The sequence below is a fragment of the Molossus molossus genome, unplaced genomic scaffold (genome assembly GCF_014108415.1).
Source record: "Molossus molossus isolate mMolMol1 unplaced genomic scaffold, mMolMol1.p scaffold_m16_p_1, whole genome shotgun sequence".
Lineage (NCBI taxonomy): Eukaryota > Metazoa > Chordata > Mammalia > Chiroptera > Molossidae > Molossus > Molossus molossus.
The window spans coordinates 96,399,837-96,424,000 of record NW_023425344.1 but is presented as its reverse complement, the minus strand read 5'-3'; the positions used below and the strand labels follow the sequence as shown (position 1 = coordinate 96,424,000).

Sequence of the window (24,164 nt, the reverse complement as noted above, 5' to 3'; positions counted from 1 at the left end):
TCTCATATTTTTAATATTACATGCTAGCTATACATCTTTCTAGCAGTATACCAGAAAGTGTACTATATGTACACTCAATGTGCTATATGGATCACTTACGTAGAATCTCAGAACATTGCTATGCAGAAAGTTCCATCTCACGGGTGGCCTTTTATTTCCTGATGTCAACAGATTTTGAAGGGAACCAAGACTCCTCCTATTCAAGGAGTATGGTGGGACATTGTGTGAATAAAGAAGGTAACTCAGGTTGTAGACAAAGGTAAATTTAAGGGATTCTTCCCTCCTGGATAACATACTACTCAAAGGGTCTGATCCAATCAGAGTAATATCTTTTCCTCATTTAAAAATATTTCTAAAATTTCCATGGCCAGTGTGGCTTGGTTGGAGCGTCATCCAGTAACAACAAAAGGTCCAGTGGGTTCAATTCCAGTCAGAGCACATACCCAGGTTGCAGGTTCAATCCCCAGTCAGGGCTCATATGGAAGGCAACTGATAGATGTTTCTCTCTCACATCAATGTTTCTCTCTCTCTCTCTCTCTCTCTCTCTCTCTCTCTCTCTCTCTCTCCCCCCTCTCTCTCCCTTTCCCCTTCCCCACCCCAAGTCAATAGAAACATATCCTCATGTGAGAATTGAAAAATATTTTTTAAAATATTTCTAAAATTTTGAGCTCAGGACAGTTATTCCAATCTCAAGGCATTCCTTTTTTATTTTTCCCTCTAAGTGTAAAACTGACAGCTTTCAAAGTTTTGTTGGGATTTATCTATGCTTATGTTGGAACATTCAGGAATATCTGTGCCAAAATTAATAGATGCCAGAAGCTCTGGTCTGCCTTTGTCTCTAATCAATTATAAATAGGAACGGGAAATTTTTGTTTCAAAAAAATTATTATTGACTGATTTATGTTAATATTTGATAGACACATTTGCCAGGTACTGATCCTCCTTTCAATAATAAAATGTTTTCATTTAAAAACATGCCTCTAATCCTAATTTGGGAGTAGCTGTTCTGGTAACATTATTTGACTTATCACACTTTCTTTGGGGAAAAAAGTCATCTGGATAATCGTGTTTACAACAATTTATCTTACCAGGCATGTTCATGTGAGGTACGATATGTGTGCTATTTTTCCTTCGTATTAAAATCACATTTTAAAATGAAGTACTGTGTAGTGATAAGATTAAATGTACTAAATCCTATTTAGACCTCATTTCTGATAAGTCCAAGTCTATTTTACGCAAGAAGAAATTAAGATAAATTTGTGGCATGAATGAAATAACTTTTCACTATTTAAATTGTTGCTTTAAAACTGACAGTTTTACATAAGCCATTTTTTAAAATGCTTTTGCCCAACTACCTAACCAAGCTGATTCTTTTTTTGGGGGGTGGGGGGCTGTTTTACAGCGCAAAAGAAGAGAAAGATTGCAGTTGTGCAACCAGAAAAACAGTAAGTTTTTGTTTGTTTAGTTTTCAAAAACGAAGTGATAAACGATGGAGTGTCTTGGTAGAAGATGGGAAGCATTGTTGTTCTGAGAGTCGGTGAACACGTAGCACAGCGCTGGCGATGTCGGGGAAACATACCTACTGTGATGGTGCACCTGCCCATTTGGTGCAGGGTGCAGGGCGTGCTTCTGAAGGAACTTCTACTCCAGATTTAACTTCTCACTTTGATTCCTCCTCAGCACACCTGAAGGACACCCCAGTTGCACCCATTACTAGTAATGGCTCTCTGTGACTGTGGTTCTTAACGCCGGGGGGGCCTCACAGCGCCACCCAGCGTGCTCCCGTCACAAGTCCTGGCCTGGCAGAGCCTTCAGGGTGCTGCTCAGTTTGGCTGCTTCCCAGCTGGGCGAACTTTTGCGAGTTGCTTTAATTCTGTGCATCTCACTGCCCTCGTTTGTAAAAAGACCTATTTCTCGGGGTTTCTAGGACCGTTAAATCAGATTCTGTGTGTAAAATGTGTAGGCCCTACATTGTTGAATACATACAAATTATCTCACGTTTCAGTTGTAATTTTTTTGAGGAAAGAGGGTGTTTGGGCAGCGTGTGTAGATGCCAGTAGTATGTTTTTGGAAACTTGTAACTGTGGGTAACATTTTTATATATTGGAAAATGTATAAAATATACTAAAATACACATCCTTTGCCAAGCCTTTCTGTTTTCTTAATATACTGATGGAAATGGAACTGAAAACAGCATTTTTCATTTACCCAAGTTTAAGTTTCAATAAAATGAAATTGAGTAATAACTGCATTGCTACTGGAATGTGCGGAACAGTTTGTGGGTGTCTCGTGCACATTCATCTCTGACCAGTGTATCAGGTTAATAATCTGACTCCAATTTTATCTGAATAACACTGAAATAGAGAATAAGTCATAAAATAATAGTTTCATCATTGAATCCAAATTTGTATTCCTGACTCTTAAATCTGCAGTCTGTGGATCAGCGGGTTTCACCCTTTCTTTTCATCAGTCACGCAGACTGCTCGTCAAACCCAGATTGCTGGGCTCCCCTCTCCAAAATTTCTGACTCAGTGTGTTTCACAAGTTCCTAGGCGACACTGATCTGCCAGTTCAGACTCCTCTACTTTGAGAACCAGTGCCATAGATGACCCAGATAATATCTCTCCTATTGGTTTATTTTGAATTTATGGAGCTTTTCAAGTGTGGTTTCTACCCAGCCAACTTGGATGCTCCTGTGAAACCCACTCTGCCTTTTTCCCCCTTAGGCTACATCTTTTTGTACTTACTCAGCGACTTTTTACTGAACTATAACATAGACGTCTGTCCTACAATAAGCCTACTTCACATTTTAGGAATAATCAGCGGATAGGTTTTCTTTGAAGGCCTTGTTTTCAGTGTGGCCATGACCTCCACGAGCCCAATCACCTGAAATCCAAGGTCAGCAGAAAGTGGTTTCCAATTAGACATTAAAGCTAAATCTGACTTTAATTTAGAGTCGATGTAAGTGGAAGTTTCTTCATGTCTAAAATATAATTAAGGACATTATTACAATTCTATAACAAAAGGCCAGCCCAGGAGGGACCTAGAACTTCACTGATCAGTGATGACCACTTGAGGGTCAGGTGTCTTAGGGTTATTACAACAATTTGAGAACATCCTGTCTAAATGATTTTCTCATGTGTTCTTACTGATGTTGCTGCCAGTTGCATGCATTCTATCTTATTGGACTCTTAGCTTAGATTTCTTTAACAGTCGCTTCGAGTTGTGAAACGACTTTGGAATGTAATGGTTCCTTCTACAGTGTGCATGTGACCCATGAGAGTTTTATTTTCTTTATCAACAGATTGACATCCACAGTGCCTGTTGAGAAAATACCTCATGACCTTTGTTTATTCCCTCACCTGGAAACCACAGGTAAATGAGTCCATTTAGGGCTCTCTGTCACTTCCCCATTTGTCGTTATGAGTGGAGACATGCACATCTCTTTAGGTCAACTTGAGAGTATCTCAGCTTCGTGCCTCTTCTCTCTCACTCTGTTGCTACTTATTAACAGATACCTACTCTTAAAAAAAAGTTTTTTCTAAGCCGAATTTTTTGTGCTGCTTCTTTTCTGCTTCTTGGTCAGTAGCTCTAGACAGTTCTCTTAGAGTGCAGGAAAAGGGTCCATGTGCTGATCAGAAGTTACAGTCTAATTAAGGCTGTGTATCATAGAAAATCATGTGGGAAGAGAAAGGGTTGAAAGGAATCATTACTGGGCATTCCTTTTTGATACATTATGCCAGTTCCACTGTATTTTTACAGTAGCACTTAATACTTAAGTCCCTGCAGTCTTTTGAATTGTTCCTTAAAACCCTCTGTGTTTGAATAACTTGGTTGTGAATGTTACATATATTTTTAACTCATAAAGTTCTGTGTCTTACAGTAATAGTTGAAAATGCACATGTGAATTACCCTTTGACCGCAAATCTGATTGTAGACATGTTGTACATTAAGTAATAAATTTGATTAAGAGTTCTATTTGTGCCCTGGCTGGTTTGGCTCAGCGGTTAGAGTGTCGGCCTGTGGACCAGAGAGTCCTGGGTTCGGTTCCCGCTACGGGCATGTACCTCGGTTGCGGTTTGGCCCCGGTCCCGGCCCCGGCTGGGGTCGCGTGGGTGGCAGCCACTTGATGTGTCTCTCTCACGTCAATGTTTCTCTCTCTCTTCCCCCCTCTTTTTCTCCTGCTCTATCTGAAGATAAATGCAAAAATGTCCTCTGGTGAGGATAAAAAAAAAAGTTTTATTTGCTAGTCAAAATTAAACCTGCTCTGAATTCTGGGATTAAAACCTACATGCTGTGGAAAAATTCTGCTAGAAGTTATCTTTGTCATAAAGAGAGCAGTTTTATGAGTAGACTTACTAAAAAAAAATTTTTTTTCTAAAGTTCTGGGCACAGTAATCCTACAAAAAATTTCCATGTAAATGCAATTGTGGACTTAATTATTTTGCCTGTTGTACAGAATTCAAACTTCAGAATGGTTTTAAAAGAACTGTGTCTGCTACTCTTTCAGAGTCTGTAATTGTTATTTTACTCCCCCTTCTTACCTGTTGGATTTTAGTTGAAGTTCCATGAGAACAAAACTTCTTGGACTGTTAAATTATCATCTTCATTATAACAGTTTTTGTACAGAAATACCACTGTGAGTGTCGCTTAGCTTGGGGGGGGGGGGGGCATGAGTCCTTAGCTGAAAGGGAAGCTGCATTCTGTGTTTCCAGGCATCAAGAAACATGAGCGCGATTACTGTATCATTTAGTCATTCTCCTTCCCCCATGGCAGCTCCAGATACAACTAGACCAACCACTTGCTCAGGTCACTTTCTAAGTTGAAAGAATAAGGAGGGAAATGCAAGTTTACTCCCCTGTAGGGAACATTTCATACCCATCATACTGGCAAAGTGAAGAAGCCCTATCACCTGGGGCTGTGCTGGCCTGGGTGTGGGAGACCAGGAGCCCCCACAGAGCTCATTCCAGCGTCGGTTCGGGGAGTCACTGGGGGAACAATCTGGCCATGTCTGGTAAAACTAAAGATATGCAGACTCCATGGCTGAGCAGGCCCACTCCTTGTTCTATGCTTGGAAGACTCTCTCTGGTCAATACGCAGGAGTAGATTTTTATAGTTGTATTTATTAAAACACTGTTGGTAACATTGAGAAGGTGGAGGCAACTTAATGTGCATCAGGAAGTGAATGGAAAAGTCAGTGGTCATATATTCCTACAATGGAACAATATAGAGAAGTAAAAAGTGAATGAATGTTCTGGATAACCATTTCCCAACTTGGGTGGGTCTCGGAAACTTCATGTTGAACCAACAAAATGTTGCTGAAAACCATTTATGGAATGGAAGTCTAAAAATAGATATTGTTTGTCGTCACACATGCAGAATGTACAGACTTGCATGGGAAGATAAATACCAGTGCAGGGTAGCGGTTACCTCTGGGAGGAGTTTCTGGGCTGGGACACACAAGCTGTGCAACGTGATTTTTTTTTTTTTCTTAAGCCTCTTCCTGATACCTTAGTTATCATTGTCTTAGTTTTTGCATTTTTGTGTGTCTTAAATACTGCATAATAAACAGAAAGTTTCTTATATGGTAGAAAAAGAATCAGGATTTCTGAAATAGTCTTGTGTCCATAAAACATTCTGGTACTAAGACACATCATGCCTCTGGGTAGATACTAAGACACATCATGCCTCTGGGTAGCTCTTGTTGGTTCCTAAAGCATCAGCTGTGTTGCTCTTCCCGCAGGTACTGTCAACGGGAAGTACTGCTGTCCTCAGCTGTTCATCAACCACAGGTGTTTCTCAGGCCCTTACCTAAACAAGGGGAGAATCGCAGAGCTACCTCAGTCGGTGGGCCCGGGCAAATGTGTGCTGGTTCTTAAAGAGGTAAAGTACATCCACAGTCGCATTTGGCTTATTTCCACAGGGTGTTTAAGGGGTCGGCGCACTTTCTGAAGGAGATAATAGAAATGTGAATCAATTCAGGCGACATTTACCAAGCACCAGCCTTCCCAGGCCTGTGGGCCGGAAGCTGGCCATACGAAGATGGACAACGGTGTTTCTGCCCATGAAAGACCACAGTGTAGTGGGAGGGATGGTCGTCCTGAGACAGGGAAACATTGCACTAGGTTTGAATAGAGCTTCAGGAAGACAGAGGAGGGGTCAGGTATGTGTGGAGCGAGAGTTCAGAGCTGGAGTGTGGAGGTTTCCCTGAAGAGGTAAGTAGGCCTTGAAGGGCCAAAGGAAGGGCTTCCTGCAATGGTCACTCCTCAGCTGGGTGGACTGGCATCTTTCCCCTCCCCCATGGTACCTAGTACAGCACCTGCCCGTTCGTAGGAGGTTCATGGAGAGTGCTTCCGTGGGCTCCGGGCACCTGCGCGAGGCAGAGCCCAGGCTGCTCCTCACTTGGATGTTGTTATTTCCCATGTCTCCTCCTGCCTTTGGGGAGCAATCTGCTCCTGGAGGTGAAGCCTAATTGCAGGGATGGAGGTTTACCTGGTACATTTTATAGCTGAGCCCCAGACAGTGTTTGGAGACAGACGGGAATTTTGGAGCCATTTCCAAACTGGGCTCGAATTCTGCGTTCTTCACCCACATCATCGCTTTCTCTTAAGAAAAAGGACACCACACATATCTTCTCTATTGCTGCTGTCCCGTGATGAATGTGGTTTCATCCCTTGGGCACAACCATTCCCTTACCCATTGAACAGATGTTTGGTAGGCATCTTTGAGGTGCCAGGCAGTGCGTGAAGTCGTCTGCCCGCGCCTTATTAGGGGCTCGTGTACCCGTCGGGGAGATGGCACGATTCTGAGCTTGATGTGCAGAAGGGCGAGTTCACAGTAGAGACAGAGCCATCTGGGAGCACGGGAGGAAGTCGCAAATGCACGCCCAGTGAGCCTCGCCCTGGCTTAGACACGGTACACAGAACCTCGAGCGTACAATGTGGATCCGGCCGAACAGGTGGAAGTTCAGGTGCTGCCTGGGAAAAGAGGGTGGTCGTGTGTGGCTGGAGGAGAGGATAGGTTTTCAGAGTGGGGTAATTCACAGGTATAAAAGAGTGTTATATTTAGAAAAACAGATCCCCTCATTCAGGGAGAGCTCTGAAAGGCTGTGTCATGTGGGTAAACTGTAGGTCCATGGGTTAATTCCAGCCCTCTGCGTTGGCCCAGACTGTAGATTTCTGCAGATGTTAGACTCGATCAAAGCACTCAAGCCAGGATTACCTGTCAGAACATAAATTAAGACCCCTTGATTGAGAATTGGCTCTTCAGACTGAGTGCCTTCCTGCTGCAGAGGTGGTCTGCCTGGAGGTGCCCCTTCTCAATGGGAGTGATCAGAACGGAACATGGGAGCTGCTAAGTGCAGTGACACACCGGTATCTTTAGAGCTGCCTGCAAACCCTTCGCACCACACATCCCAGTTATCAAAATGAGCTCTTCTGTCACCTGCCGGCTCTGTTGACAAACAAGATGACCTGAGGTTCCGTCTCTCCTTAGCAGTTGGTTATTTTGCTTTAACTACATGATTTTTTTAAGTCAAAGGTAGTTATCCCTCATCAGTTCTCCGATAGGTGCCAGCAGCCAGATTTAAAAGCCAGGCCAGAGCAGTTTTCTGATGACAAAACTAGTTTTCTGCTGATGTTCAGAAAATGCATGAGGCAGGAAGGGGGTTGGGGGGAAACCAACCCTTCAGTTCTGGGAGTGCAAGAAAAATGTTCGTTCCGCCAAGCCAATATTTATGCTAATGCTCTCCCTTCAGCACCAGAACCTCTGTGTGGTTTCAGATTTCATTTTGCTTCGAGAGAATGCAGTAATTGGAGCAAAGACAGAGTGCGGTTGCTCTTTCAGGCCATCGGCGGTGTTAGCGGTTACAGGTTTTCATATCTTTGGAACATGCGGAGCGATAGTGCCTTCTCTCCAGCTGGCCTGCTGGAAGGGGCACTGTGCGTGGTTTGGATGCAGAGCGGAGACTGAAACGCAGGCCGAGGAGAAGGGGCCTGAGTTCTGAGAGCCCCGTGTCCTTCAGGGGAGGGAGTTTCTAGCAGACGTGAGTGTCGTCATTCACCTCTGGTCCATGAGCTGCTGAGCCTTGGACTTGAGTGAGGTTTTGTGGACGAAAAGCTGTTATTGGCTCAGTCCCAGGCATGCAGGTGACCGCTAAGGAACTGGAGCCAGAACCAGCAGATGCCCAGCCCAGTTCGGCCATCCCACGTAAGGAACCACAGAACAAGCAGGCCCCGGGGCTGGGGCCGGGGGGAGCCTGTCAATGCCCCCTCGGGGCCTGGGGCAGTTTGATGGGACCCCGGGACAGTAAGTGGGGAAGCTATCATAAATCAAACCCACATGCTCAGTGTGAGCATTGTCACCCAGGACTGTCCTTTTCTTTCCTTTTTCTTTTTCTATTTATTTATTTATTTATTTATTTATTTTTTATCTTCACCCGAGGCCATTTTTCCATTTTTTTGTTCAGGTAGAGTGGGAGGGAGAGAGAGGAAGAGAGAGAAAGAGAGAGAGAGAGAGAGAGAAACATCGACGTGAAAGGGACACATCGAGTGGCTGCCACCTGCATGACCAACCAGGGCCGAGGACAGACTGCAACCAAGGTACGTGCCCTTAGCGGGAACCGAACCCTGGGCCTCTCTGGACCGCAGGCCGATGCTCCAACTGCTGAACCAAACCGGCCAGGGCGGGGACTGTTCTTTTCTATCCCAAATGCTTCCACCTGCACACCTGGCCCCGTAATGCCAAGGTCTCCTGAATATACACGTAGACCACCGGACTAGGGGGGCCCTCGGCAGACTTACCGAGGTTTTGTATGACAAGCCTGCCACGCCCCAGAGATGGTTCACATCATTCTTGTTCGGGAAATTTCTGCTTTGTGCTTTCTGTGCAGTCTCTTTAGTCACCAGGTCTGTGATACTTACTTCCTAGCCAGAGAAAGGAGGTGGGTGTTGTGTGCTTGTGTCCACGTGGGAAAGAGACATTAGATGGGTGAGCCGGACTAAGTACAATAGGCAAAGGGAGAGTGGAACATGGAATAATGTATCGACTCGTGTCGTTGTGTCCTGCTGTGAAAAGTCCACCTTCTGGGGGACACGTGATGAAATGGGAGAACAGCGACCGAGCCGACTGGCAGCAGTGACTGAAAACACCAGGCTCCGGAAGAATTGGCGAGACTAACCCCGGTGGGTTACAGAGCCTGGGGAAGCAGCCATGGTTCTTCTTAAATGTTATTTGGTTTTTTATTTAAAGCCAGTATGTAACCTCTATTGTAGCAAAAAAAGAGAAACTTGTCATTTCCAGGGAGCGTCTCCAGGAGTCCTTTTCCCGCCGTGCCCGCCCCCGTGCAGGTGTGGAGCTGGGGGCCGTGTGGAATGTGCCAGCTGGGCTGCAGGAATGGCTGGTCTTATGCGCTGCTGTTTGCCGGTGCGGGTCAGTCATTTAAGGGGTGAAAATGCATCGAGAGAAAGCCGACACGGTGTGCACTTTTCATGCAGATATAGCACCCAATGTTCTCACTTCTCTCTTCTTCCTGATGCTTCGGAGAAAGAATCGAACACTCAGGGAACTTTCTGAAGTGCTGGCCCTCCCTGGCATATTCCTTCTACCAACATAACCTCTGCCCCCCTTGGGGGAGAGTGCCAGAGGCGCCGGCTGGAAACCTGTACACCGAACCTACATCAGGATCAGTCTGCATGTAATGGGACAGAGCGACAGATAAAACAGTGAGACTAGATGGAGCTTCTGCCGAGGCGGGGATGTTGTTCCCGATGAGTACAGTGCAGGTGCACAGGGTGCACCCACCTCACCCCACCCACCTGCCTATCTATCCGTCTGTCTTTCTGCCATCCGTCCGTCCATCCATCCATCCATCTATATCTATCAATCTGTCTTTCTTTTATTCTATTATGCAACCATCCATCCATCCATCCATCATCTATGAATCATTTATTCTCTCTCTCTTTTCTAGAAGAATCACTTTGGTACTCTTCATTATAGCTTAGTTAAGGGGTGCAATAGTTTAGACATGACCAATTAAGAGAATAGGTTGTGATCAGTTGAACTGGACAGAAAGTGGCTGCAGAGGTGATTAGAGCCATGAGCAGTGGCCTGGGGTAGCTAACTGGGCTTCACTAGTGTGCATAAGAACCTCTATTGCATGAAATTTTTATCTCCCTCAATCTGCTTCTGTGGCTTCAGGAAGTATGGAAGTAATGAGGTGGGGACCGCACAGTGCCACTGTGGTCCATCTATGTTTCTTTTCATACATCCACAATCTTTGTAGGGTCTTCTGGACCCCAAGGTGTTGAGCGTCCGCCACTTCAGATACCCTTCCAGCCCTGGGAACACAGCAATGAAGGAGACATCTTTATCCATCCATTCATTTCTCTGAGTCCTGAGCAATTTATGAGTCATAACCATGTACCAGGTGGGCACTGTGCTAGAAGCTGAGCCAGGGTTATGGTGAGCAAGAGATGTGGGCCCTTTTTCGGTGAGTTGGCAGGACGCTGCAGACAGGAGGGAGCCTCGTCTTCCTTTCTTGCCCCTAGATCTGCCTCTTTGTAACAAGCCCACGTGGGTAGAAACACCCCGGCAGAATCTGCCCGGTAACGTTGGAGTAACACCCTATAGCCCTGTGTTGTCCAGGGTCAGCGGCGGCAGTAGCTGTGGTGGCTTCTAAACTGGAGCCCAGTGCTGCTGGCTGCTTCCACAGTAGGTCAGAGGAAGGAAGGGATGACTATTAGAGGGCGCCCCCCCCCCCCCGTACCCTTGGTTTGGCTTCCAGTCTTTCTTTCTCTGGGCTTCGTGTGCTCTGTATGGCTCAGGACCCAGAGTCACAGCCCCCCCACCCCTTCTTTTTTCCTGGCAAGTAGGAATGGAGGAAATTTGCCTAACACGATCATCTCTGCTAATCTCTGACTTTAGGTTTCTACATGAAGTATGATGAGCAGAGGCCAGTCAGGGGAAGCATGATTTGCAAACATCACAGCAGAAGGTTGAAATACTGAGCATCGAGTCTGCCTCAAAAAAAGAGTGTGCAGACGCGCCACTGCTGAGGGTTCAGGCCCACAATGGCTCCCGGGTGCCACACCCACTCCCCTCCCCTGCACTGACATGTGAAATAGGGTGCTGGGCCGGGGGTCCAGAGGGATTCTGTGGTTCCACGGGCTGCAGCCCTGTTTGCTCGCCCGCCGACCCTCAGAACCCTTGGAAGTCACTGGCCTACCCTTCCCTGCCCTCCCCTCCCTGCCCTCCCCTCCCTGCCCTCCCCTCCCCTGCCCTGCCCTCTCCTCCCCTCCCCTCCCCTCCAGGGCTCTAGCCTCCTCTTCCCTCTCCTCTCCTGCTCTGCCTTCCCCTTCCTTCTTTCCCTTCCCCTCCCTTCCCCTCCCCTGCCCTCAACCAGAGGTGATGGACTGCAAATAGTGATGTGAGTGCCCCAGACAAGGAAAGTGACCACCCCCCCAAAACCTCGTAGTCTTGGAAGTTTTTAGTGGGACCTGGAAGTTTGGAAATTGGCTTCAGTTGTTGCTTATAGTTTATATTTACACCGCATTAAGCTATTTCCTTCTTGTTGACCCATTAGGCTGTTTCCCTCAATCTCTTGGTTTTGATTATAGTGTTTATTTCCCATATTTAGGGAGTTGGCGATGACTTGACTTTCCCCTTTATTATGTATCTGGAGCATTTGTGAAAAGCAAAGCCGCCTTAACTATATATTCATGATAATATAGTGAAAATTGGACAGATTTTACTTTCCAAGGCACCCTTGTGTTTACTGTTATGACTGAGAATGGTGTTGCGGCAGCAGGACACACAGCTCAGAGCAAGGACTACACTCTCCAGGTATCAGTGGACAGAGGGAAAAATCTTGCCCAGTTGACATCCAGTGAAGTCAGTCAGCAAAATCGAAGATGTGGACATGCCTCTTGATGATATTCTCTGGCGTTTTTGTTGCTGCTCTTTTACGTTTATGCTGAACACTAACTCATTAAGAACAATGCACCAAGCTCGTGGGGGTGTGAACTCGAACACACACATCATCTGTGATGCAGACACTGAAGGACACTAGGCTGTGGGGAGGCCAGCAAAGCAAAAGTGCAAGTACTTGTGGTTGCCTGGTCTTTGTTATTTGCCGGTGAAGAAGGTGAGCTGCCGTTATCGACCTTCTCGGCGTACCACAGGATGCGTTTGCACAGAGAACATCAGCAGCAGACGCTGTCTCCTAGGCCACCAACGCAGAGATCATATGGGATCAAACAAATCCATGGAGTGAATTGGTCATTGATATTTAGGTGTATTTTATCTAATTTCAGAGCCCACATTGAAATTCAATAAAATATGTATGTATGGAGCACCTGCCTTGGCCAGGTATGGTTCCAGCTACTGTGAATATAGCAGCAAACAAAATCAAGCCCCTGATTTCTTGGTGCTTGTGTTCTGGTGGGAGTGGGCCTTAAACACAGACACCAGTACATTTTGGATACAGGGAGGGTTCCCTGGTGAGCTGGATATGAACCACAAGAGAAACTGAATTCACGGAGGCTGTCTGGTCTCTTCTCAGGGGGGCGCTCACCCCATCATGGGTCCTCGTCATTCCCTGAAGTCCTCGCCTCCTAATCCCATCACATGGTAGGCTAGGGGTTTTCACACACAAATTTGTGGGGGAGGGGAACACAATTCAATTCCTAGCAGAAGAGAAAACCGAAGTTAAAAAGCATGTTTTGAAAGTAGGTCCAATGTATAGAGTATTTTGCTGATGACGGACCATGAGTTCAGAGGGCACAATGGATGGGTGTCAGGACCCGGGAAGGGCTTGAGATTGGGTCAGACTAGGAGAATCCAGAGCCACGTGGGAATTGTTTTCTGGGTAGAAGAAATGTTCTAGAAGTGATGGGTTTCTGGTGACAGAGGTGATTCAGGATATAGGGCATGAGGGATTCTCCTTTTGGTCTTCCAGGAGGAGGTAGGAAATTCCTGAAAAGTATAGCCTCCTTTGGGGAGTAGTCTTACCAAAATTGAAGTGATCAAGGGGCGAGTTCATGGGTGCAAGGGAAAAGGGGTCCGCCTACCAGGGACACTCGGAGGGAGGCCTTCTCTCCGGGGAGAGTTGTCCAGCATGGCCTAGGGGAGGTCAGCCTTGTGTTAGGAATCTAAGTAAAGGTAGAGGTCAGTTTGGGCCAAAGCAGTAGAGTTCTCCACTTGGTAAAATGTTAGATTATTGCTGTTGTTATTTAAGTTTTTGTTACTAATAACAAAAGGAGAGAGGAACTTAACGGTTATCGTTAGATAATCTTTTGTTGTGTGTATTAGATGTAGTGGAAACAGAAGGAAAACACCCAATTTTCAGGGTAAATAACTTGAAAAGGCTACTTACCTCGCCCATTTCCTGCTTTTCTCTGGCTTTGTCAGAAGGTTGTGTTCGTAGTGTGGACAAGAGGAGACTGTCCCGGTTCCTGCCTCTCAGGAGCGCACCCTCCTGGTTTCCAGGGTTTGGGGGCGTCTACGCGGGTTGATGGGGTGTAGACCTCTGGAGCAGAGGATGGGCGTGACAGAACTCTAGGAGAAGCAGTACAACTGCGTAATTCTTCTGAGCCCCAAAGTCCTTTAGCCAAGGAGGCAGGTTGTAATTAACATTCTCTTTTTAAATCTGGCTCCAACACTAAAAACTCGGTCAGTCTGCTCTGCAGCTCACCGGACCTCCCATTGTGTGGATAACGCCAGGTGTGGAAGTCTGAATTTTTCCTCATTTTATTCCTTTTGAAATTTTTCGCATTCATGGGTGAAAGCCTATTGATAAAGTGCTGATTAAGTAAAACATTTTATTATTTTACTTAAAAAAAAGGATTCATAAAATTAGCTCTATTACTTCTGATTTTGAAGTTGAAAAGAAGAACCACTTTAGGCCATGAGGGCTTTTGCTGGTCCTGATTTTTGTCAAAAGCGAATTATTATAACCATGGTCCTTGGACAGACTGCAAAGCACAAAGGTCTGTCGGAACAGGGACCACATGAAGGAGGGCTCCTTTCCTCCCAGAACCTTTTCCGACCCCTCGAGAGAAAGAAGACTGTCCTTCATGTGTCCTTGTGGGCCAGCCTGTCTGCAAAAGTCTTCCCCCGAGAGACCTCTCCCCTGGGCACTGGAAGTCAACACATTACAAACCTTCAACGTCTTCCTGTGAAATCAGCTGAACCGAGCTGCAGGAGCCATATTTGCATTCTGAAGAATGTTCTAATGTCAACACTCAAAGATTTAACTTCTCTGTGTTAAGTAGGGTCTTCTGCACTTTCAACATAGTTATCACTTTAAGGACAGGATACAATTGAGGTTGGAAATTATCTCTCAGTTACTTTGGGTTTTTTGGGAAGAAGTCTTCAGGAGAGCAAGTATGACAGGAAATCATGGAATAACAATTTCATAAAGTGAACAGAAAAGGAATCCCACTGATTCAGTACTGTTCTGAGTGCCGACATGGGGCATGGCAGCGGAGGAGTGGGAGCAGGAGGCCAGCGTTTATGAGTAGCTCCCGTGTAACAGACACTGTTGCAGCGTCCGCTCCTTCCCTAGCTCGTAGCACTTACGCTCTTCTCTCCTCTTTGTCTCTTCCTCCCTCTGGTTACCCCTCCCCTCCTCCTCATACCCTGACCCACTCACCACTTTCTGAACCAACTGGTGTCTGATGGAGCAGAGGGAGGAGAGCGAGGAGGCCTTGCTGGACTGGGCGTGGAGGGCGCTGCCGGCGTGCTCAGGTCCAGAAACACGGCCGTGCTCACTGGATTTCATGTTAGGTCCTCTTTCCAAAGCATTTTTGTGTCCGTGGCTCTAGAGGGGACGCTAGATTTGGGTAGGTTGAGAATTGAAGATTAATCATTTGAAAGTATAAATTTTTTTTCTGAGATGTTTGGTTCTGAAAAGGGAGCAGTCGTAAGAAAGTCAAGGAGGACTTCCGGTCCAGATGGCGGCGTAAGGTAAAGGCGGTCTCACCTCCTCCCACAACCACATCGAAATTACAACTAAACTACAACACAACCATCATTCTGAACTTCCTGAAATCGAGCTGAATGGAAGTCCTACAACTAGAAATTAAAGAAGCAGCCACATCGAGACTGGTAGGAGGGGTGGAGATGCAATGGGATGGTCCCACACTAACATGTGGTGGATAAAAATCAGGAGGAACACCTCAGCTGTGAAGGTCCTCCCCGAAGAGCAAGGGGTCCCAGTCCCACACCAGGCACCCCAGCTTAAGGTCTAGTGCCAGAAGGAGAAGTCCCCTTAATTCCTGACTGTAAAATCCAGCGAGAATTGAGGCTGAGACTGCTGGAGCCCCAGGCAGCTCCTCTTAAAGGGCCTGCGTACAGACTTACTCGAACTTGCTCCCTCTGGGCTCCAGCATGGGGGAGGCAGCTTGAAAGGCACCAGAGACATAGGGGGAAGAACTGAGTTGTTTGGCCTGGGGCAAGAGCTGGAGGGACAGCTTTTTGTCAGACAGACGTGCTGGCAGAGGCATTTATTCCTTTGGTGAGCCCTTCCCCCACAGGGGCCATATCTGGGACTCCACTCTCTGGCTCACAAGGTTTGCCCCACCCTGGGATTCCCTAAGGCCCTGCCCCACCCAGCTTTCAGATGTACCCAAGCTGTTTCCAGTGGCTTTACCATAGGATTGGCCTATCTTGGCTCCTGCTTTGGATTTTCCTAAAACCTCTCAAACAAGCAGCATCGGGCCTCAGTGAGCCCCATACCTCTTGCTCAGTGGCCCCAGGCCCAGCACTGGCAGCAGCCAGCCTTGCGTCACCACTTGGCTTTGCCTGGGCACCTCCAAGACCAACACAAAAAGTAGCCATCTGCTTATCACTTTGTAGTTTATGCCTGATGGCCCTGGGTAGAACACAGGCAGTGGCTGACCTTGGCCTGTGCCTCCAGGGAGGCCCCAGAGCCAGCACACCCAGTGGACAGCTTCAGACCATGTCAAAGCACCACAACCCAACCACTTCCACAAACAACACACTCAAGGAGTAGAGTCAGTGGGTACCAGAGCCCTGCCGAAGTAAGTCTTGCTGTGTGTGGTGAGCCCCTGCACAGCTGATTCTCCAAGGTAGTCAGAGGTTGGTGTTCAGTGGACACAGCCAGTCCTTGCTGCTGGTCAGCCTGAGTAAATCCTTCCCCTTGATGTGCCAAGAGCAATCAAGACTCAATTACAACGGAAGAGTGTATAGTTCATACGGGGGCATGCACCTCAAGTGCCCAGCAGGGGTGATCAGGGAGGCTGTGCCACTGGACCTTACAAACACCTACTACAGTAGGCCACCCTACCAAGCCTAGGAGACATAGAAGCTCTACCTAATACATAAAGACAAACTCAGGGAGGCAGCCAAAATGAGGAGACAAAGAAACATGTCCCAAATGAAAGAACAGAAAAAAAAAACTCTAGGAAAAGAACTAAACAAATGGAGATAAGCGATCTAACAGATGCAAAGTTCAAAACACTGGTTACAAGGATGCTCAAGGAAATTAGTGAGGACCTTAAGAGCATAATAAGAGACCAGTCAGAAATGAAGGATGCACTAACTGAAATAAAGAATAATTTACAGGGTATCAACTGTAGAGTAGGTGAAGCTGAGAATCAAACCATTGATTTGAAATACAAGGAAGCAAAAGTACCGAATCAGAACAGCAAAAAGAAAAAATAATCAAAAAAAATGAGGACAGTGTAAGGAGTCTCTGAGACAACTTCAAGCATACTAACATTTGCATCACAGGGGTGCCAGAAGGAGGAGAGAGAGAGAGCAAGAATTGAAAACCTATTGAAAAAAATAATAACAAAAAATTTCCCTAAATTGGTGAAGGAAACAGACATACAAGTCCAAGGAAGCACAGAAAGTCCCAAACAAGATGAACCCAAAGAAGCCCAATCAAGACAAATCATCATCAAAATGCAAATGTAACCAAAGAAAGAATCTTAAAAGCAGCAAAAGAAAAATGGTTAGCTACCTACAAGGGAGCTCCCATAAGACTGTCAGCTGATTTCTCAAAAGAAACTTTGCAGGCCAGAAGGGAGTGGCAAGAAATATTCAAAATGATGAAAAGCAAGGACCTACAACCAAGATTACTCTATCCTGCAAAGCTGCCATTTAGAATCGATGGCCATATAAAGAGTTGCCCAGACAAGAAAAAGCTAAAGGAGTTCACTACCACCAAACCAGTATTATATGAAATGTTGAAGGATCTTCTTGAAGAAGAAGATAAAAGATATGAACAATAAAATGGCAATAAATACATGTCGATCAACAAAACAATTGAATCTACAAATCAAATGAACAAGCAGAACAGAAACAGACTTAGAGATACAGAGAACATTTTGTTGGTTGCCAGATGGGAGGGGGGTTGGGGAACGAGTGGAAAAAATGAAGGGTTTAAGAAGTACAAATTGGTTTTTAGAATGACTGACCTCAGAAGGGGGGCAGGAAGAGATAAACCAAAAAACTTCAGTGCATATATGCATAACCAATGGACACAGACAATAGTGTGGGGAAAGCAGGAGGGGGGTAGGAGTGGGGATTAGGTAGGTCAATGGGGAGGAAATAGGGGAACATCTGTAATATTTTCAACAATACAGATAAATTAAAAACGTAAATAAAATTTTTTTAAAAAGTCAAGGACTTTTCGAGGAAAGTTATTCTGCAAAGATGTAAGACAAACATCAGTATGAGCCAATGGGGATAGAGAGGCCCAAAGCACAGGAGGTTCTATTTTATGGGTTGACGAGTTTGTTTTATGCATTGATATTGAGAAGAGCACTGCCCCCCTGGCCAGTTTGGCTCAGTGGTTCAGCGTCGGCCTGCGGACCAGAGTCCCGGGTTCGGTTCCCACTAGGGGCACGTACCACACACACACAAAAAGAAGAGCACTAGCTTTAAATATTTTGTAATGCCAAATTGTTACCTCCTTTATTTCTCGTAAAATCCCTGTTGTAGAAAAGGAAAATCATTTCCTCTAGTTTCTTCAATTCAGTGGCTGGGGCCTGCAACTTGAACTGACCAAAGACAGGTTAACTGGAGAAAGGGTTTGTTTTGAATACACGCAGGCATCACAGAAAAGAAGTGAAAGACGTTTGCATGCCATTGTAACAAAAAGGCAATCAATATGGAGCGGTAATAAGGCAAAGGAAAAGGGGTTTGGGCTTCCAGGGGTGGTATTGCGGGAAGGTGGCTATGCAGGAGAAGCTAGTGGAAGGGAGGGTTTTCTTAGTAAGGTTCGTCTGTGCAGTCATCTCTGCACCATTGTTCTTTCTCCAGTGACAAGGCTTGTTCTCTATCTGGTATGGGAGAGAGGAGACAGATGCCTTCCCTAAGGGAAATTGATGCCCAGCTTCTAGGCAGAAAGGGGGAGGGCAGAGGTTTCCTCTTGTGTCTGCTGTTTCTCATTTGCCTTCACTGCAAAATAATGAGTGTGGAGGTGGCATATTTTGAAGGGGCGTGTTCTGAGCCAGATAAGTGGCAGTGCCCCCATTATACAGAGGAAGAAATGTATCAAGCATTGTACCGAAGGATTCACAGATTCTAAGGGATGGGACTGGGACTGCATCCGGGATCTGTCCAGTTACAAAGGTTACTGCCTTCCTGCTGGATGACACATGGGGGCTTCTGTACAGAAGTACATTCTCCACAAACACTTCAAGCGGCACGTGAGGCATTGCTCTCGCATGAACTGTGTCCTGTCAGTTCACCGGAGGCAGGCTCCCGCTCCGCTTCCCGGTCCAGAGCGCCACGAGCTGTAATCCAGTGTTTTACACGGTGCAGTCATTCAGTCTAACTCTGGGTAGTCGTAACGGCTGTCAGCGTAGTCATCGACGGCGACGTAACAATACACGGAGACACCACGTACGCAAAAGTTATTCCGCTCACAGTTCCACAGTTTTACAGGGAGCTTGTTGAATTCAGAGACGAATGCTGTGGCATTGGGAAAAGTCACGGGAACTTTATGCAACATCGTATGCTCTTTACGATTTAATTTCTGCCTGTTTCCAGACTGCATTGAAGTCTGGAAGGCATTTTCTTTCCACAGCCACAAAATGCATTTTGATATGCAGCAAATAACATGTAGCTCTGGGGTGTTCTCAGTGAGGCACAATGAAAAGAATCGGCTGAAATCTCACTGCCTGTTGATAAACGTCATTTCAGCCAGTTCTAATTGGATTTATTTTAAACTCGGTCTCTGTAAAATGTACTGACAGAAAACAATAAAATCAGATGATTATTCTCATGCAGAACGCATAAATACAGTGGAGCTGCTCATGCCGCCTTCCTTTCAGCACTTTGGCTGAACCTCCTTTTCTTGACTGGGAGTCACAGTCCCTGGGAACATAGCAAACTCCTACCCAGGGGAAGGACGGTTGCCACGCTGACTGCATAGCATAAAATGTTTTAAGGTCAAATCCTCGGTTTTAATATGAGAAAGCTGGATTGTTTACTGGGATTCAATCAGGGTACAAAGCACACCAGTGACATTCTGGAACACATCAGATACATGAAAACTGAAACACAAAAATTCTTCTAGCATACCTGCGTCCCCTTCCTTCCCCTTGATACTGCGCTAGTCTCCTCCGAAAACACAGCAGGTGTCTTGTCAATGATGCCAGTGTCCCATCCCCGTGAGGTGTTTTTATTGCTCTTTCGATGGTGTTTTGGTACGAGACACGAGACGTGAGCTCAGTGCCTGGCGTGTTTCTCTCCTGGACTGGGAGAGACTTCCAGAGCCGCAGGCACTGTGTCCGGTTTCTGTGCGTGTGCTCCTGGGGTCCAGCACAGGCCATGTCCTGACACGAGCGCTTCGTGGCACTGGACCACAGGTCTCAGGTTCCTTTGTACCCTGCGTCGCACCTTCACATTCTTTCAGTTCTCTATTCAGATAACAGCAACTCATGAACATGCTGGAACGTATTTGCTTCTGGAAAGGTGAGGGCCCTGAGGGATGTAAATTCCTTGTTCTTTTCACGTGAGAAGTGCATGAAGGTGAACAGGGACGTGTCATCTCCCCAGACCAGGCAGTTGGGGCTTTGGAAGGGACGTGCCTTGTCCTGCTGGGTTGTCACAGTAGGCGGTGGCAACATGCTTATTTTCTTGGACTTGGGGCTTGGGAGTGAATGGGTAATTTAAGGAAATAGGATATTGGCTGGTGTTAGACTTCTAGACTTCCTTTTGAACCACTGCCCTCTGCGAGAATTGTCCTAGTATGAAATGTCCATAGATTGGGACAGCCCCAGGTGAGTTTCACGTCATTGTTACCCTCCTCACAGGTATTTGAAGTCTGTCCAGAGTGTTGGCATAAACCTATTATCTCCATCTTATCGATGCCTTTTGAAATTTATTTCTAAGACTAAAATGAAATTCTCAGTAGCCAGTCTCCTGAAGAGTGATCCTGTTGAGGAATGATCAGTGGCTCTCTGGAAGCCATAGGCCTGGGTCGGTAGGAGCCGAACCAGGCCGTGGAGGACAGGGCGTTGAGGACATCCCTCAGTCACAGGGTCACCAGGAGTCAGAGTCACCTCCGTGACACGTAACACACACACAGGAAGAAATGGTTCCGTTTTTCCGCAACCAGAAATGTCAGTGAGTTGGCCGTCCCTTCTGGAGAGCAGAGGGACTGGGTCTTACGGCCCTTTCTCTCCCGTTGCTGGCGAGGCTGCAGCAGGTGCTGCCCACCTTCTCCACAGCCCTTCCTCTGGCGGAGAGCTGCAGCAGGGGCTTCTCTGCCAGCAGCGTGGTGCGCAAAGCGTCCCTGTGATGACAGGAGTGACTCCAGCTGAAGTTCATTGCGGTTCTTTTTCCCCCCACAGGTTCTTAGCATGATAATCAATGCGGCTTACAAGCCTGGGAGGGTACTGAGGGAGTTACAGCTGGTGGAGGATCCGCACTGGAACTTTCAGGAGGAGACGCTGAAGGCAAAGTAAGTGTTTTCGGTTCTGGGAAACAAGGGTTCTTGTGATACTTGGCCTGCTCCTTTGAAACTTGTTCCTTTAAAAAAAAAAAAAATTATTGATTGATTTATAGGAAAGGAGCAAAAGAAACAGAATTTTTTGGTTTCACTTATCTGTGCATTCATTGGTTGCTGCTTATATGTGCCCTGACCAGAGATTCAACTCGCAAACTCAGCGTATCAGGACGATGCTGTGACCAACTGAGCCACCCAGCCAGGGCCAGGAACTTGTTCCTCTTTTGGACATAGCCCAGAGCAATGGCAGCAAAGGGAAGGGCTGCCACGCCCCGGTTCTGCGTGGTGCATACATGCAGATGCTTGGCTTTGTGCTCCACAGAGTGTCCTTGACCTTAGGATTCCTGAAGCGAACCAGAGAGCTGCTCAGCTAATACTCACTGTGCTCAACATTCAGAATCAAAACCTATGGTGTTCAGGTCCAATAGATGATTTGATCAAAAGGGGAAACACTTATAAAAGGGAGGATATCCCTTATCGATATTATACGTTATTTGTTAGCAACTCTTAATACTTGATACTGTGAAGAGTTTAATTAAGCCAGATCCAAGCATTCTTTACTCTGAGAGTTGATAGTTTTAAAAGATAAAAAGAACCAAGACCTCTGTTTGGCTTTGGCGGGTGGGCTGTGGTGACATGCAGTTGTTGCTCATGTGTCCCTTTATTTGGAAGTAGGATAATTGGAAAGGTGCTTTTTCTGCTTCGCTTCACGTCTCTTGGGCTCTGAAACTGAGAGCACAAATGGGATCATTAGGTTTGGACTCATTTAAGAAGCAGATAGAAAAAGATCCATTTCTCCAGATACATTTGTGTTTAATAATTGCTTGGGTGTGCAGAGAGGGCTTTTCATATTCAATGATACTTTTCAAATAGAATAGATCTCGCTGGTCAGTTTCTTGTATATGTGCCCTAACATACCATTTAAATGTAACATTTGAGGAATGATACTGTTGGAAAGAGCGACCCACTTTTCAAGGCTAGCATGTATAGAAGCCCTCCTTTAAAGAAAGTACCCACCGTATTCATCCTGAAAGTCAAAGGATGTTAATAATATGTATGAGCAGTAACTTCTTACCCTATAGTTCACTTACCCTGGTACTAAGGAGAGAAGTTGAGATGCTGCATTGTTTGTCAACATTTTTTTGTCAGTTACCCACTCAGCATTTTCTCATGTCTTTCTTGAGCATCTCTGTAATTTAAACTCAGTAAAGTCACTGATACTCTGCCAAGTCTCGAAATTTAAAGGGAATATATGCAAATAAGAAGGTCCGATCGGATGACGTGGCGAGTCCATGAAAGGTGGCTCCGTACCTCACCCTGCCCCCCTTTCCCAAGAGGTATTTAAATGAGCTTCCCACGTAGCCCAGAAGAAAGTAAAACAAGTTGTTGTTTTTTCCAGTGTAATATTCCACATGTTAAACACTTTGCTATAAGGTCAGTTTATCACAGTAGTGGTGGCAGAAAACCTGAGCAAGTAATTTTACAGAAACCTTGTTAATTCTTATTTTAACATCCAATCCATCCAAAATACACCAAGTGGATATGGAAATAGTACAAGTCAAAACAAAACAAAACAAAACAAAACCCTTAAATCCCACTAAAATCTCCCCTTCCTAAATAAGCCAGAAACGTGCTCCAGGTACCAGAACGACAGGGAGCTTTCATTTCGCAGTGTTTGCTCTCAGTTTCACGTCACCAAGCCGATCGGAGCCCTTACTAAATCCAGCCTGACACCCTCAGAACAGGCGCGGTGGGACCGGGATCTGTTGGAGAGGCAGCAGAGCCCTGTTGTATCAGACGTGACAGCGCGTTCCCGAGCCAGCTCACACACAGCCGCTGAGGAGGGCACGCGTGGCTGCCTGGGTCCAAGGGCGGGGTCCCCGCGGCCGCTAGAGCAGCGGGCACACTGACAGTCGGCCTGAGCCTGTCTGACACTGCGTGTTGAGTCACCTCTTTCCTCCTGATGTGAAAACAATAACTTTTTAGGCCCTGACAACGTTGCCGTTCCTTTGGTGCACATGGGAGGAGAGAGAGCTGCCGTCTGCCCTTGGAGCTGAGAGGCTGACGTGGTTTCTGTCGTGAATTAGTGAACTCAGCAAGGGAGACCTGCGCTGGAGGCACTCGGCCGTCTCGGTTGTGATCACGGAATTGGGAGGTCGCGGTGTTTTCCGAAGGACAGGCCTCGGAGCCTCCGCGGGGCTTTAGGACTGCTGTCACAGCTTCTGGGGTTGCCAAGGGTCAAGGCCCACCTACTCGAGAGGATGGAGGCGCCGTTGGAAAGGGTTGACCTGTACATAGAAGGAAAACAAACCCTGTCACCTGCAGCTGTTCCTCGGTGTTTTTTTGTTTTTTTTCTGTTTATCCAACAACCATACCTTCATAGTGAAACAAATCCCGGTACTCTCTGAGCACTGTGTAAGGAGTCTATCATGCTAGGAGTCTTCAACACATATCGAAAGGCCAAACTGGAGTGGCTGTCGTCAAAGGAAGAATGGATTCTGATGTAGTTCGTTGCAGCTGTGCCGGGAGAGAAAATCCCTTCTTTCTGATGGATTTAAGTGTGCTACATTGACCTAAATTATTTTGAATTTCAGGCGGAGGTACTTAGGCTATACCTCAGTGGGGATAAAAAAAATTCCAACTCTGTGTATTTAGAGACATTTAAATATGTTTTCCAACATGTTATAGAATCTTGGGGGGCGGGAAACCTTTTCTTTGAATGGCTTTTGTGATCATCTTTATAAAAGCCAGATGGAGGCTTAATAGTCTTTCCCAGTCACTTCGTAGTTATTCAGAATATTTGAAGAAGAGATATCCTGACACAGCTTTGCGTGAATTCAACGGCATGATCAGCGAGGCAGAAGCGAGGAGGTAGTCAGATCTTTACTTGTAGGTGAGTCATTCTCAGCTTCACGGAGAAGACATTTTGGTTTCTTGTTTTTCATAGCAGTGACTAATTTTGTGTTTTTATCTATTTTGCTTTGTTGGGCCTTTTATTCGTGCCCGTATTTTACGAACAGTAATGTAATATTGGGCAATAAGGAGATTTATGACAAAGGGTTCCCACACTGAGAGACTTCGCTGAAAAACGTTTTGTTTCTTCATTCGTTAACTTTGATCTTGCTCAGACTTATGCAATTTGCTCTCCTAAACATGTATACTGTACGCATCACAGGAAGCA

General features: G+C 46.1%; 1 protein-coding gene across 1 annotated transcript in view; it reads left to right on the top strand.

Annotated features, from left to right (window-relative positions):
* The window catches only part of SFMBT2 (Scm like with four mbt domains 2), a 217,274-nt gene that overhangs the window by 177,050 nt on the left and 16,060 nt on the right, over positions 1–24,164 (top strand). The window contains exons 13-16 of the mRNA XM_036276008.1: positions 1,403–1,445; positions 3,305–3,375; positions 5,744–5,883; positions 20,829–20,938. Of these exons, the coding sequence (XP_036131901.1) occupies positions 1,403–1,445; positions 3,305–3,375; positions 5,744–5,883; positions 20,829–20,938 (364 nt within the window). The remainder of the gene's footprint in view (positions 1–1,402; positions 1,446–3,304; positions 3,376–5,743; positions 5,884–20,828; positions 20,939–24,164) is intronic.